Source organism: Abramis brama (genome assembly GCF_963993115.1).
Source record: "Abramis brama genome assembly, chromosome: 19".
In the NCBI taxonomy this organism is placed as follows: Eukaryota; Metazoa; Chordata; class Actinopteri; order Cypriniformes; family Leuciscidae; genus Abramis; species Abramis brama.
Window position 1 is genome coordinate 19,424,852 of NC_139981.1, and position 16,926 is coordinate 19,441,777.

General features: G+C 37.3%; 1 protein-coding gene across 1 annotated transcript in view; it reads right to left on the reverse strand.

The window, feature by feature from the left end:
- The window catches only part of kif16bb (kinesin family member 16Bb), a 36,777-nt gene that overhangs the window by 18,771 nt on the left and 1,080 nt on the right, over positions 1-16,926 (reverse strand). Inside the window, exons 4-12 of the mRNA XM_084092337.1 lie at positions 16,464-16,580; positions 15,145-15,242; positions 12,401-12,510; positions 12,108-12,250; positions 11,161-11,329; positions 10,930-11,052; positions 9,561-9,736; positions 8,810-8,875; positions 8,308-8,367 (exon numbers count right to left, since the gene is read on the reverse strand). Coding sequence (XP_083948463.1) covers positions 8,308-8,367; positions 8,810-8,875; positions 9,561-9,736; positions 10,930-11,052; positions 11,161-11,329; positions 12,108-12,250; positions 12,401-12,510; positions 15,145-15,242; positions 16,464-16,580 — 1,062 coding nt within the window. The remainder of the gene's footprint in view (positions 1-8,307; positions 8,368-8,809; positions 8,876-9,560; positions 9,737-10,929; positions 11,053-11,160; positions 11,330-12,107; positions 12,251-12,400; positions 12,511-15,144; positions 15,243-16,463; positions 16,581-16,926) is intronic.

A 16,926-nucleotide genomic window follows, 5' to 3' on the forward strand; every position in this document is an offset into this window, starting at 1 on the left:
AAATGATATAGGGCAGTATAGATCTTAAATGTAGCCCCGCCCCTTTTCAGCACTGTGCTCATTGTGTTCGGTCTTCCGGTTTGTATTTCCACAACATGAAGGTAACATTTTATAACTTTAATTGTAAGCATTTTTTACAATGAAAACTCTCCAGTGTTATTTTACATTTGATTTCTGTAGTATTCTACCTGAATATACTGTTAGACCCTGTTGTTTATTTGTTCTTATTTTATTACCGACTGTTTACTTGTCTTTTTTTTTTTGTATATGTAGTTCAATGATTCAAATAAAGCTTTTTACAACAAAAAATGTACGCTATCACAACAAAATTTAAGTTACTTAAATGATAAATTATCAAAAAATTATGAGATAACAAATTATCTGTATGGCAGTATATATGGTAGTTTTCCACGCGGTATCGAAAATGGTATCGAATATCGATATTTTTCAAGGTATCGTATTGAAGCTAGAAATTCCAGTATCGTGACAACACTACAGTCTACTGACATTATTATGACATCCGCTTCAAACATTACAATGCCCATGATAACTTTTGTTAACTACAATAAGTAAATCCACTTCACCAGCTAATTACTCTTCAACAGCGATGTCATAGAAAAATACTGAGCTACCGCAAAAACAGACATTTAAACACAAAATTCTAAATATGGCTGCGCACTTGTTTCTCTGGTGTATAAGGTCTACACACAAGGACAATAACAATGAATAACTTGCATGAATAATGCTAACCCATGCAAAACTAGCTGTCATGATGCTAGGATACTGAGGTGCATTACCATGCAGTTGCTACGAAATAAGTTTTAGAAGGTAGCTAAGTTGTTGCGATTGATGTTCTGGGTTGAATTTAGATAGTAGCCAAGACTTTTCACAAATCTTTATGATATTGTGGTCCCTAAATATGACTCAGATCCCTTCTTCAAATCTGAGATTTTCCCACCTGTTTTATAATCTGTTCACTTAGAAAAGTAACAACACAACTCTGTTCAACAAGCCACATGATCTGGTGTATCATTTATGTATGCATCACAAACGAGACGGGTTATGAGCTGAAGTTTAATACTCAGCATTAGCAGTCTGTTCAAATCATTGACTACCCTGAATATGAGCAATATTCATATTGACACTTGCCTTACCTTGCCACATAGACTGAGATACTAATATATACTGATGTCCATGTTGGATTCACCAATGAAAGCTTATGTTCCTTTTTCTTTTCACGGCTTGATATGGTTCTCAGACTGATGTGACATCCACTGAAGAAATACTACATTATATATTCATTTTATCAGGTGGACATTCGCAGAACTCATTAAAGGAACATTTAATTACCACCATTTGTTGTTCCTGTCCATCCCATTTTATTATCTGAAGGTATTTCACACCTATCCAAGGCTGAAAAAAAAGAATGTGTTGCAATCACAACACTGCAATTAAAAGGTTGTTATGGATAATTAAGGGTGGATTTTAATAAACACTGAAAGTGATAAAGAAGCGAGAGGAAAAAAAAATAATTCAGAGAAATAGGAAGGGTGGGAGGAGGACAGAAAGACATTTAAGTTAATATATAAATAAATACTCTTTCAGAGCCAAGATGAGAATAAGTGCTTGTGTTATTCTTGTGTTATTGTGTGTGTGTGTGTGGCTCCAGGGACTTGATGCATCTTTTTTCCCGAAATGAAAACAAATGGCACAATCGACTGGAAGATAAACTGCCCCGGTTAGGCTGCTATATCTGTCATCAATCCTCCTATTCCCTTCAGTTCTGTATGAGCACTCCTAAATTAACAAATGCGACGAGGGCACATCACCTCGCCAGCTGCCGAAGACTGGGACAGCCACTGGACAGAAGAAAATTCCCTCCGTCACACACTCTCCCCTCACACTCACTTTCTTTCTCTCTGAGAGTCCACTATTCAACCACATCTCCTTATTAACCGCTGTCCCCTCCCACCCCTGTAACCAATCTACAAGGCGCAGCTGCATAACTTTGCATTCCAAATCTGCCTCAAAAAGCGAATTAAGATTCTGTTTACGTTCCAGAGCCAGAGAATTGCCGTCACTCTCTAAAAGCATCAATTTACTCCTGCGAAGTAGCGAATCAACTCACATCAACTGAGTTAACCCTGAGCTTGCTGAAAGAGAGTGAACACTGAAATAGGAGTCAGAAAAGAGATTTTATGAGCTCAAATAAAACTACCATCTATTACAACATATAAAATCTCAAGATGAATAGATAGTCTATCCATCTATACTGATAGATCAACTCTCTGTCCAAGCTGCAACATATAAGCTGATGTAAAACTATTCTTAGTGGTGACCTTTCTGAAGAAAGTCTCTGGCTAAGTAAGGGATATTAACAGCTGGCCTTTTATTCTCAAATAACTCTTAATAGTTCATTTCGAAGGGATAAAAGTTTGATTAAAAATGTGAAATGTGATGCCTTTTTATTCATCAAATGTCTTCAAGAAGCAATTACGCTCATCAAAAGACAAGTGGAATAGCTTTAGTTAGTTCATTAAACACATTCAGAGGTCCAGACTGCTTGCACATCTTGTGTCCTTGCTGTTCGTTTGTCACATAGAGACAAGTATCCATCTTGTGGACACACATCACTTGTTTGCATGTCTGTTAGCATCCTGTTCATTCCGTTCATCACACCCACTGAGACCACACCATGTGCTGTTAGCAAGCTAGCAACTGGAACCCCAACCGAACAGCGAAGAAAAGAATTACAACACGGCCATATTAATTAGATCACTGGATGCTCTGAGATTAATCCCGCCATATGTGACTAATCAAAATATCTTAATTAAGGACCGTAGCATTTTCTCGCAATGAGCCTCAATGGTCTGGGCTTCTTGAATTAACTTGTTATATACCCCTGATTTGCACTAGTATTGAGATACACTTTTTTTTTTTAAATCAGTTTTTATTTTTGTTGAAGTTATAGTAATTTTGTTTAATGTTTTTGCCATTTATTAGCTTTTTTCAGTTTTAGTACATCAAGGTAAGATTACTTACTGCTGTTTAAGTTTTTTTTTTTTTTTTTTTTTTTTCAGCTACTTACTTCAGTAACAAAAATGTTTTTTATCTATTGTTTTAGTTCTAATAACTATAATACTATAACCCTGAAGCAAAGGAGTTCTCGTTTCGGCCAGCTTTTCTATTGATTTCATGTACTATAAGGCAACATGCTCTGAAACACTTCATCAACTTTTGGCATGTGTTCAGAGGTCTTGCACTCACTAGAGACAGACCGCCAGCTTTCCTTTCTGCTTAGCACTCCCTGGTCAGGGTCACTATCAACATGAACAACAATTTGATTGACTGAGAGCTTTAGGAGATTAAAGTCATTGTGTAAATACAACACAGAGTTAGTTATATGGTGTAAACTGGACTTGTATTTTTTGTAGTTGGATTCCCATGAGACACAATCAACTTAAAGGACAGTTCATCAAACAATGAATATTCTGTCAATGTTACTTCTTTCCTCTGTGGAACAAAACAGAACATACTATGAAAAATGACTCAGGGTTTGTTTTTGTTGTTTTTTTGTCCATAGAATGGAAGTCAATGAGGTTAAATGTTGTTTTGACGTCAATGTTCTTCAAAAGATCTTCTTCAAACTTACTAACACTTTAATATTGGGTGAACTGTCCCTTTTAAATCTACATATATACAATATGATATCCAGTTAGCCCCTAAACTGAATGTTTGTGTTTAATTTAAGCTTAGTTTTAGTTTCTTTTTAGATAAATATTTGGCATACTACAATATAACTTAGTCAGTGGCCATCCTGTCCCCTTAATAACATGAACAAACCCACAAATCCACAAAAGGCATTTCGTTCACAGAAAGGATCCTTATTACATTGACGTATTTCCATGTCCATCACTCTGAGAACATACATTTGACCATTATGTACGGCCATTGTTCCAACTGTGCATATACACACGCTGGGTGGCCACTGCAGACATTAGAGTGATTGAGGAAGAGAAACCGCAAAGCACGGGATGCATAATCTCTGTTAATATTTCTTCACCAAGAGAAGCCATTTTAATCATCTGCTGCACAAACCCCCTCCCTTCACTCTGCCACATGTTGACTTCAACATCATTAAAGCAGTTTTTATGGTGGCTGGATGACATAGTAATCTAAATAGTTTGAAAATTAAATATAAACCACGGGTAGACTTTCTTCTGTTTATTTCATTGCTTCAAGTCCAAGTGGAGGAACAAGAAACATCAGAGTGCTACAGTGCCATCTTTTGGTTCAACCTTTTCACCTTGCATGTTCAAAACGACACTGAACTGATTCAAATGAATGACATGTAATATGACAACATTTTCTAATACTTTAAAAACATAAATTTATAAAATGTGTTACATCATATTGGGCAAGCATCACTATTTCAATTTCTCAAAGGGATTTGAACAAACCCTTTACCATAAGTACTAAACTTTGGCACATAGCTTGTCCTGCCCTACTTGTGCTAAGGACATCAACAATACTTTATTTGAGAGAGGCATGTGACAATCTTAGTTGTCAAAAACATCTTATACACTTGCCCTAAAGAAGGGAGGGACCAGAATATCAGAGTGTCAATAACCTAGTAACCACACATTCAAAACAATCAGAACACCTCTGGACAAGAGCAACTCACATTTACTTAATTTTTTTTAAATATAAATATACAAATTTGGTCACACTTTAGTTTAGGGTCTAATACTCACTATTAAAGCTACACAGTGTAATTTTTTAAGTTGATTCTTAGCAAAAAACACTCTGTTCTTTCAAAATTATATGTGCTCATTAATGTGTAATTACTTCTACCAACTAATCAAGTATTCTCGTAAGCGTAGAATCTGCCATTCAGAATATATACGAGCGAGTCGCTCGAATGGCGGAAGCCATGTTGCGCATCCATCTTGAAAATACATTAGCCAAAGAGGGACATACCTTGAAATTCAAGCTTCGCCTTTCACGTTTTTACACTCAGTGGCACCGTGACGAATGCGAGGGGGAGATTACTCGCGACTGCCGGCAGATTTGGAATAATACAGCCACCGTAGGAGTTAAAACGCCCTCGGAATGGGAGGGGCTAGAAAGTAATATTCAGTTGGTAGTCATATACAATTTCTCCGCTAGATGGGAGAAAGTCGTACACAGTGTAGCTTTAACTATGACTTTTGTCTCAATAAACACCTAATTACTGCTTATTAATAGTTAGTAAGGTAGTTGTTGAGTTTAGGTATTGTGTAGGATTAAGAGATGTATAATATGGTCATGCAGAATAAGGCATTAATATGTGCTTTATAAGTAATAATAAACAGCCAATATCCCAGTAATATGCATGCTAATAAGCAACTAGTTAATAGTGGAATTGGACCCTAAAGTGTTATCAAAAATTCTATTTGAATCTTAAATGATCTTGATACTTTAATATTATGTATTGTTCATTTACTTGTGTTTTATTGTCTGCCACTAATATAATACGACATTCACACAAGACAACAGATGCTTAATATGCAATCGCTTGCCATTGCAAGGAAAAAATAACAGCCATAAACAGCCATCTGCCTTTTGGGGTTCGCAAAACCACGTTGCATTGTTAAATCTTCTGTTTCTCAGTCAACCTCAGAGGCGGACCAAAATAAAAATGAGCTTTGAGACTTGTGCCTTTGTTCTTCTCTTTGTGGGCTGTCTCTTTCTCACTACAACACTTTCCCATCAAAAAAGATGCCAAAGCACTTGAAAAAGGTGGCGAAGAATAAGCAGTTGAGAGGCGAAGACGCTCATTATGGTGGGGTTTTGAGAAAACAGCCCTGGCGAAGTGCTATTTGAAGTAATTATCTGCAATTAAATTCAGCTGATGCATCAACGGCTCATCCCCATGCTGTTAGGTGGCTTGACGAGGCCAGGATATTTCCTCAACTTTCTGTCACCCCCAACTCGTGCACACTGAATTCGATTGGATAAAAGCAGGACGGTCAGAGAGGCAGTTGGCATGCTGGCATGGCAGGAAGTGAGTAATAGCTAAATAGAGGTCTGGGCTATTTGGCCCTTTGTGGCTCATGTCTTTCTGCCTGGACTGGAGCAGATGAGCAGCTAAAAGCTCAGAGAGTATGCGTGACCATCTGCCATCTTCGTTTTGCTCTCCGCTTCATAGATTTGGGTGTGTATGTGTGTAAATGAGACAGGGAGGGAGGTGATGTGACGCAAAAGACAAAAAAATAAGAGAGAAAAACCGAAAGCATATCTCGCCTCCTTCATCACGGACTATTTCCCCATTTCCCTATCCGCTTTCACAAACATTTACGTGCAGGAGCAAGACCGAGGTAATAGTCTCTCATACCAATGAGCTTATGCTGTGGCATTCTGACAGTTCCAGCTTGTGGCCTGAAATTGACCCCAGACTCCTGCTACAGTCTGAAAACCTCCATTTACAACACCACAGGCTGCTACACAGAGCACCATCAAACACAACCGGCCGAAGGCAAAAACGCTGCAAAACCACTGCGCTTCTCAAGCGCAACACTGCCACCTGTCGGAGGGAAACCTTTCAGCTGCTGTTAAGTGTGCTATTTTTTAGAAGAAGCAAACTGTTTATTTCCACACAACCAGGGCCAGTTACGTTTCCACAACTTTTGACATATACAGCGCCATGAGTCTATTACAAGACAATCCCATTGGAGCAACCTGGGGTTAAGTGCTTTGTTCAAGGGCAAGGTGGTAATAACTTCTCATGGGGATCGAACCATCAAACCTTCCCAAACCACATATCACATCATCATCAAAACACTATTTTATCAGAGGAAAAAACAGATCAGTGGCACATGCTTTGTTTAGGTGTACAAAGGTGAAATGGTTTAATTACTGCTTATGCAACTGCTTAGGGTAATATTATATGCATGCATGCTAAAGGAGAATCTACTTTTCCATCCCGCACTGTGAATGATTACTCAGTTTATTAAATAAAAGTATGAAAAGTTTGAGTGTCATTAGTTTAGTCAGATTATGTTTAGCTATAATTGTGAGCTGAATAAAGATCATATCAGATTTTATGGAGGAATCAATGCAGAAATCAAAGTAATTTGAAAGAAACTAATTAATTCTTGCCACTGTATATACAATATATATAAAGGCATTTTTGATAGATAAGACACTATGGTCCTAAGTCATGGTAAACTCCATAGTTCAAGGTGAAGCTGAACGACATCAATGTATACGACTTCACAATACAACACATTAAATAGGCTAAACTTCTATACAAAGGGGAACTGGAGCGCTGCTGGTATCCCTTGTATCCTCTGGTGCTCATGGAAGGGTTAAGTGTTCATAAAAAAGAATTGGAAAAAAAGCCAGGTCCAGGCACTCAGTAGGATGCAAAAGTTAAAAAGCTTTTTTAACTTTTGCATCCTACTGAGTGCCTGGACCTGGATATTTTTTCCAATTCTTTTTATAGGCTAAACTTCTATATTGTCATTCACATCATATTAAATAGTGCATCTACCCTGACTGAGTTCTAAGAACTAGAGATGACATTTTCCTGATTGAAAGCCTACATCCCTGTAGGAGCACTACCTCTCTTAAATGTGCTACAAGCTCAAACCAGCAGCAGAATATTTAAATGTCAAATAAACCAAGGAATTACAGACTATTTGACCCATATTCACTGCACAGTTGAAAAGACAAAGGTATAAAAAAACACAAAAACTCTGCTATCAGGAATTAGAAATCTATGTGTGTGTGGCAGAGTAGGAGGTTATTTAGGTGACTAAACAGCAATGTCTTCCTCTCTATTTAGCAGCACGCTAGAGTGACGCACAGAGCTAAAGTGATATTGTTTTTCCTCCTCACAAGCAGACTACTTCACTGACTGCCACAGTTTACACAGAAGGGTGCAGAGAACTGCAGACTGGATTCACTGCAATCTTTCTCAGATCACTGTGGATGAACAAATTAGATATAGAGGTAGAATTGATGCTGTGCTCTTGCAACTACGGGGGATTCTGAGTAAGAAGCAAACAAGCTGTGAGAGCTGAGTAACATCAAATTATAACACCTGTTCGACTGTAGGTAGGTATATATTTTACATTTGTATGGTGTATATGCACATTAAAAAAAAAAATACAGGAAGGTGAGTAATTAGGAAAATAATTAGGGTGAACAATCCTGATAACCCCGACACTCACTGGGATATGACAATTAATTTCACCACCATTTCCTGAAATTCATGTTTGAAAGGAAAATGTTAAGGTGTATTAAGTCATAATTGTTACCAACCCTAAGAATATTATGGATTTCTTTCCAACGACTAGCCCACTGTTTTGTCAGCTCCTGAACCTGAGAAAGAAAAGAGAGATACTTTGGATTATTTCTATAAGAGAAAATACAGATACAGAAAAAAATAAAATGCTTATTGTGCAGCTGTCACATTCTTTCATCACAATAAATGGGACCGAAAACAGCATTCTGAGTGTTGGGATAAATACAGCACTCTAAAATCCCAGTTGTAAGTCATGCATATTTACATCCAAACCTAAGAGGAAGACTAAAGTGCAGCATAACATAAAATTAAAATAAAAACAACAATGCTGCTGCTGACCTCCTCTAGCATGAAGGCTTTAATTATCTCCCTAAATCAGCATGCATCATACTTAAACAGCCATGAGCGGTGGGGAAATCAAGGAGTGATCAGCTGCTGTGCTCGGTTTTACCCAACTTTTAATCACCAGAAGATCTGCTCAAGTAGTCTGAGGATGTGCAGTGAAATTGAGACACTTACTCTGGCTTCATCCTGATGAAGCCTCTCCTCCACACTCGACCCTAAAGGCTGCTCAAATGACACCATCTGTAAGGAGGAAGACTGAAGTATTAAAGTCATGTGACCACTGAGAAACAAAACAAATGCTGTACAAAAGTAGGTACTTCTGTGTATATGCCAGCATTACATTTTAATACTGCATAAAACGTCTGTACAACTTTCCATACCATAAAAGGCTGTGGCAATATTATCCCAAAAAGCATGCAGACTTTGTAACAGTATGTAGTCCGAGCCATTTTGACATTATAATTTCAGTGATATGATTTGGGAGGCACTAATCCTTCCAGAGGAAAAAGATATTGCTTAAAGGTTGCTTTCATAGTTCAGGAGAATTAGTTATGTGTTAATTAGGTAAAACTGATCTCTTAAAATTGCTTAGGATAAAGAAAAATAAACACAAAAACAATTGCTCGTTGATAAATTCAAAAGGTACATACTAAAATCTCTAACTTTTGTCAAAATCTGAGTAAAGTTTGAGCCATCATTCAAAAACTCAAGAAGAGACTAAGACCCTACTCTGTCTTATGAGAGATATGAGAAGCTGGAGACTCCATCTCGTTGCAGTCCAAGAGAAACAGAGATATTGAAAAGATCTCATTTCTGATTTTTTCATTTCTTTAAGCTAATCTTGGCATACCATTTAATACTGATAATATACAAATTGAAATTCAGCCTGTGATGTCTGAGGAGGATGAAGTCGAACTTAAATCACCTGATTTCCCGCAGACAGCAGCGCTTTCAGACGGGCAATTTCAGCTTGCAGCTCTCTGATAATCTTTACATTGCTGTCCTCATTCACAGTGGGCTTGTTTAAAATGTTCTTGGCACGGCTGGCATAACGAAGAGTGTTCAAAGTTTCGCTGTAGTTCACGTCAGCAGGTGAGATGGCTAGAGTGACAAAAAAGATAAAGGAAATGAATCCTTAATACATAATCAAGGCGAGATTAGCTCAACTCTCCTTGCAATAGAATGTTAATTTCAATCTGCCACTTTTTCTAATGGCCTTTTCCGTGAGTTTAAAGGGTAACCTAGATGCAACCAATGCTCTTTTTGTTAATCTACCCAAGGCAAACTTTCGTTTAAAAGCATAATTAGAATGGAAACGCCACTTTTAAGTTTGACCGTATTTTCGTTTTAGGTTAAATGCCTTGTGAATGGGAGTGAATGGGGCACTTTTATGATAGCATCAAAAATCACTATTTTTTATTTTTAAACACTAAGGAGGCTCGATACAACATGAAACGTTGCTCAAAGTATCACCAGGGGCTCTACACATGAACTTGAGCATTGAGAACATTGTTTGTGTACACAGTGTTTACTAAAAAGAAAGATTTTGAACAACTCACTATAGCTGTGTCCACCGCCATTTTGACAGTCAAAAATAGTCGATCTCCGAATGCGAATGAACTGACTCTGAATTTTAGTATTGTTTCTTATATGAGGATCCTTTTTCAAATACAAGGTCAATATTGATTTTCACTAACGAGAAAACAACAAATTATCTGTGAATTTATATTGAACTAAGCTTTAGGAGCTTTCCATCTTTACTCTCCTCCCTGTTACGGAGATCGACTATTTTTGACTGACAAAATGACGGCAGACGGAAACACAGTTGTTCAAAATCTTTCTTTTTAGTAAACTCTTTCTACACAAACAATGTTCTCAATGCTCGAGTTCATGTGTAGAGCCCCTGGTGATGCTTCGAGCAAAGTTTCATGTTGTGTTGAACCTTCTTAGTGTTTTAAAATAGCGATTTTTGATGCTATCATAAAAGTGCCCCATTCACTCCCATTCACAAGGCATTTAACCTAAAACGAAAATACGGTCAAACTTAAAGGTGGCATTTCCATTCTAATTATGCTTTTAAACGAAAGTTTGCCTCTAGTAGATTAACAAAAATTCCCTAGGTTGCATTTTGGCGAGAGTTACCCCTTAACAGCCCAAACTTCCCTTTTGTTGTATGGAATCGAGCAGCATGTACGTTTCGCAAAATAAGTTGCGTAACAACATTTTGCATGTTTGGAGAAGCTTTATAGTGCCTAGAACTATGACCACAGTGATACGTGTGACCTCTGACATACTGGCTATCATGATGGTTTTGGAGTTCCCACCAAGACTGTCCTTTAGGAGCCAGGTAAGCGCAGAGTCTCGGTATGGAACAAAGTTTTGTTTCCTTTTTATTCCACCACCAATGGACAGATCAGCTGTGACAAAAGAAATAACAAAGAACATCCACTGAACAACCTCATAACCATGTAAGTCAAAGTGCTTGAAACCTTACGCTGATGCGTATTCTTTGATTGTTGGTTTACCTAAAGTGGAAATGACGATGCCCAGAGTAACCAGAGATCTATTGATGTTGGCGCCTTCCTTCAACCTAATGCCAGTAGCCTGTGTGGCATCAGCTCTTTCACTTCCTGCTAGGTCAACCAGGTGTACCTTACTCACCGTCTCACACGGTAACTCTGCATCAAACATGGCCTATAAGGACATATTATGGTAGACGATACAGCCAGATATTTCTCAATCCGGAATTCATTATGTAGAACCATAATGCAACAGGGAAAAGAAACAAGCTAATACACTTGATTGAAACACAGGAAAGTAAGATTGGAAATGCTTAATGCTGCATGACATCCTATCTCCTTAAGTTTCTGAAACTATTATGAATTTATTAAAAGAGCTGGATTATAACCAACAGAGCCAACTTATAACCAAAAGAACCCTGATGAGTTTAAAATAGTCTCATAACATGGAAAAACTAAGAAGACACAGAATATTGACAAAATATAGAGGAAAAAACTGGGGGGAAAATGCAATGTTTGGAGCAGCATACTATCATACTACTCTATATCCAGTGTGATAGATAAACTGGAAGGAATATCAATCTGTTTAAATAAAAACAGAATAAAAAATAAAAATATCTATTTTCAGATCACATTGAAACCACTCAAAACATCAAATACATACTTGTGGAATAATGCCTACTGATTAACTTTTCCTGATTATAAATAGCCATCTATTATTTAATATATGAAATACTGTCCAAAAAGCAGTAATCTTATTCCAAAACATAGCCATTGACACATTAACATCTGTGTATCATTACCCAGACCTCCCCAACATACACAGAAAATGGAGAAAGCTCAGTGGATAATACAAACAGGGAGATGATAACTTCAAGCTGCGAAGGCTATCTGCACAAATGTACAAACAAAGAGGCAGATGGCATTCAGCAGAGGGTAAATGGACTTGTGACCTTGATGAAGCGAATGGTGAAGATAGCGTGGGATCGGCTGCTGACATGGTTCATGCCTGTGCTGGCAGTGGCGCGCCTCCTGTTGCCCTCGTGTATTAGCTGGCCAACCTCAGTATAGCTCTGCACATGGTGTCTGGAGAGGGCTAGACATACACAGGACATAAGAGAAACATAAACAACTGTTTTTACTGGATTTCTGATAACGTTGTTTAAGCAATCAGTAAAGTAACATTAAAAAGTGAGCCAGTTTTCAATCATCATGATGTGAGGTGTTGTTTCTATAATCATTTTACCCTCCACATATGCTCCATCTTTAGGATGTTCTCTTACTCTCAGCTCACAGCCTTGTGTCTCTGTGCTGGGAAGGAGGTCTCGAACTCGCTCATTGTAGATTTCAAAGTAGCTGGAAGCACAAAGCATCAAAGACAAGAACAAAGCTGTGATAGATTGCTCTTGAAACATTAGCTCCTATTTTAGGATATAATGAGATGAAATTTTGCTGCCACAAAAACTTCAACAATGACTCAGTCTAGATTAGTCTGGTTTTAAATGAGCCACATTCCAGCAGTTTTGCTAAATACCACTGGTTTAGTTTATATTTTGGTTTAATAGCTCATTTGCTAGCTTATTAAATTTTCTTTGTTTTGACTAAATCACTCGTGAAGCAATTGCCTGGAAAACTCAAATCAATTACCTGCCGCTGTTTGAATCTCGTTGTACATGAATAAAATTATCGAAAATGTTGGCTTGATGGAACACAGCGACTTGACAAGGAATTAGAGGCTACACATTTTCCCTAAATCTGAATAAGCTCTGCGGTTATATACTGCTGCATATTACAGCAATCGTGTGGGTGAGGGGGAGAAAGTCTCGCCAGTCAGAAAAGAAATAAAACCCCAAAAGACGATAAACCTATTTCAAGCTGTCTGAGAAATGTGAATGTTTAAACAGGCTCCTGAAATGAAAGACAGATTGGTCCCTCTTCATCTCCTAATGAAGCTGGAGGGAGAGAGAGAGACAGTATCAGTTCGAGCTCAGTACAAACCAACAGTGAACTAATTAAAATGTGACAGTCAGACATTTTGAATGCCTCTACTGCTAGAACTGTCCCCTGTGAATGAGCACTGTTTAAAAGAGGGAATCCAGGTAGTTAAACTACAAAAACCTCTTGCAGGCATTTAGACACTACAGTCGCATGCAAGAGAAGCCATGGGTAAAGTATCAACCAGGTTTTTTTTTAATTGATAAAGACAGGTCTCACTCAGGGGTGTGACTGGGCTATTGGGTTTCAGTCAGCGATATTTTTTTCTTCGTTTTTTTTTCTACTGCAGCAATCCCAACTGTAATGGCAATCGATTTAATACACAATAACTGTAATTTAAGACCTCATTTATACCACAAGCAAAAGACATGACTCGGTAGCTTCCTTTATTACACTTATTACACGTCCAGAAGTCTGCACAAGCAAAGAGCTTGCATTGAAATGTACTGTAGATGCAAACAGTCAATATTTTGCAACATGCAACAGAAAATATATTTTACAATTAATTATATTTTTTGAACAATATTGTTTCTTGTCAATATTGTTGTTAATCAAGGCCTCTGGGATACTACATAGCTGAATAAATTTCATTATGGACTTTATTAGCTCTTTTGTCAAACATACTAACCTACTGCCAATTTAACAGGCCTATACTGCTGTTTAATAGTTTGGAGTCTGAACATTTTGTCTTTTTTAATAGAAATTAACACTTTTATCCATCAAAGAAAAAAGTGACATTTATAATTTTACAAATTTCTATTTCAAATAAATGCTGTCCTTTTGAACTTCTTATTCACCAACAAATCCTGAAAAGAAGTATCACGTTTTCATCATAAATATCAAGTAATCAACATTGATAATAATAAGAAATGTTCCTCGAGCACCAAATTAGCATTTCAGAATAGTTTCTGATGGATCAAGTGACACTGAAGACTTGAGTAATAGCTGCTGAAAATTCCATTTTAAAATAAAATTAAAATAGAAAAGTATATTGTGTTAAAAATATATTGTGGTCAAATTTTAGATTAGGGTCCAATTCTCACTACTAACTAACTATTAACTACAACTTTGCCTCAATAAACTTCTAATTACTGCTTATTAATAGTTAAGGTAATTAAGGTAGTTGTTGAGTTTAGGTATTGGGTAGGATTAAGGGATGTAGAATATGGTCATGCAAAATAAGGCATTAATATGTGCTTTATAAGTATTAATAAACAGCCAATATTGTATCTAGTAATATGCATGCTAATAAGCAACTAGTTAATAGTAAGAACTGGACCCTAAACTAACGTGTTACCAATATTGTAATATAATATTTCACAATATTACTGTTTTTACTGTATTTATTTACTGTTTGTACATTTATATTAACCTTACCAACCCCAGATTTTTGAACAGTAGTGAATAAACATGTTCAGTGTGTAATTGAACTGTGACAGCCGGTATATCTATGATGTTTAAAATAACATGTAATAGGTCTAGTCTAGGGACGTGACATTGAGGAAATTTTACCACCGGTTAATCGACGTGTGACAACAAGGTGATGCAACACCGGTTATATCATTTGCCAACAGCAAGCCTAGTCTAGTCACACCCCTGGTCTCACTTTCTGTCTCTCTCATCTCTCTCATCTAATCTACCGCGTGGGCTGTTATCAAGACGCCACTATGATAACTGCTTGAGGCGGAAGCAGACGGAGGCTGAACACTGACCTTCCTGATCATCTGGTCGTAATTAGAGTCCTGCTATCTTACAATGCCCATAAGAAAGGACAAGCTGCCAGAATGAACACACTGTAATCTGTCTGTCCTTCTCCCTGGGATTTTGATGGGTTCATTATCCTACAATAAACCACCATGGAGCAAATGATGGCCGTTGACAACTGTGGTCATGTATGTAGGTCTCGACACGTCGGAATTACTTATGTTACTCACTTCTTTGGCACTATTCCCGCAGCAATGGTTATGCCATTACCAAGAAATATTGCGCTCATACCTGACCTCCATGTGAAATGATGCCTTATCTCTTTGCAACACTCCACTGATGTGGTGGAACAGCCCCTCACAGATCCGTGGAATCAGTCCATAATCACCCTGAAAGAAGGAAATTAGAAAATCCAGCTCAGTTAGCTGTTAAATGTAGTCAGGTGGCTGAAGAAATAGACTGAAAGATCGCAGGTTTGAACCCCATAAGGGATAACCCATGTGTTATGAAGAATGTTCATATATTTTGAAGAATGTTTCAACAGCTTTTGTCCATGCATTTTGGACCCCAGTGACTTTCATTGTATGGACAAAGAAAATGTCAAAATATCATCTTTTCACAGTTTCACAGAAGAAAGAAAGCCATAGAAGTCTAGAATGGCATATGGGTGAGTAAATGAAAACTCCTGGAAAACTATTTTATCAGGCAAGACACCGTCTTTGAAATAAATAAATAAATGTGTGAGCTAAATGTGGTTATGTTGTATATGTATTGAAAAAAATATATATTCTAAAAACAGCATGGAACATATACACTGGCCAATATAATGTCAATAAACCAAATAAGCTGCGAAGACAGCACTAAGCTTGACCAAGGGCAGAAATAATAAGTATTGTTAGAATGTACATTAGACATTTAGTACAATTTAAGAAGGACAAGCAATGACGTGACATTGTGCAATAAAAACCTGGAGTAAAAAGAATCATGTGAAAGTGAAGCATGTGATTTATGTGGCATTAATGTAACTTATTGTCTACAGTTTTGTACATTAAGCTAGAATAGGTGAAATAATTCCCACATCATCATCTTTAAAAGATTTTAAAAAATCTAAAATTACAGCACAACGCAAATTTTAGGACAAAGAATTGATGCTTTTGCCCTTCAGACGTCCACACACTTGAGACAGATTGATTTCAGCTCTCTTTCTCGACTATTTCTTCAATCTGCACTTTTCAACAGCACTCTGAATAAATAAGAACTCCATAAAGTCTCCACACTATTTTCCCCTCTGATCTGCAAAGGCGTCTTTTAATTACTACCCACGACAAAGAGGGGATATCAGACAGAATAGAATAAGTATCATCAGTACAAATCTGAACGAGTCTCTCGGATGACAGACCGATACCCGTTATAATTATGTGTTCTTCATATGCTGCCCTTTTCACATTTTCTGATTACTGAGAAGCATGCAGTGAAATAGAGGCTCTGCAGCCACTGGAGTAGTGTGTGCATCTGCCATCTTCTGAAGAGTGAGAGTGTGTTATTAGCTGTGATTTGTAGGTTTTGAAATTACACTTGAGAGGGAGACAGTAATGAGATGTGAAGCTTACAGCGTTGCCCATCATGGTGTAGGACTTTCCTGAGCCTGTCTGGCCGTAAGCAAAAACGCATGCATTGTAGCCCTCAAAAGCAGCTTGCAGGACATCGGTACCAAGATCTTTGAATATCTGAAATGACAAATGAGCTACAGAGTTACTATTTTTAGCATGTATTCTTAGAATCTCTATCTGCTGTAAAAAAAATAAATAATAATAATAATTTTGGATTTTATTCACTGACGAGATCTTACTGGTTTCAAAGCCTGTGGTTACAGCTCAGTTAGTATATGTACAATGGCAGATCAGATATTATCAAAAACATTATCAAAGTTAGGCATTTATATTGTTCATGCTTCCACTTGAAATGAATGACACTGAAAAACAGACCTTGACATCTACAGTAAACGACTCGTAAAAACAACTAGTTCTATGGGCGCTGGAACACTTCTATCATTACTACTGGTCACATGACAAT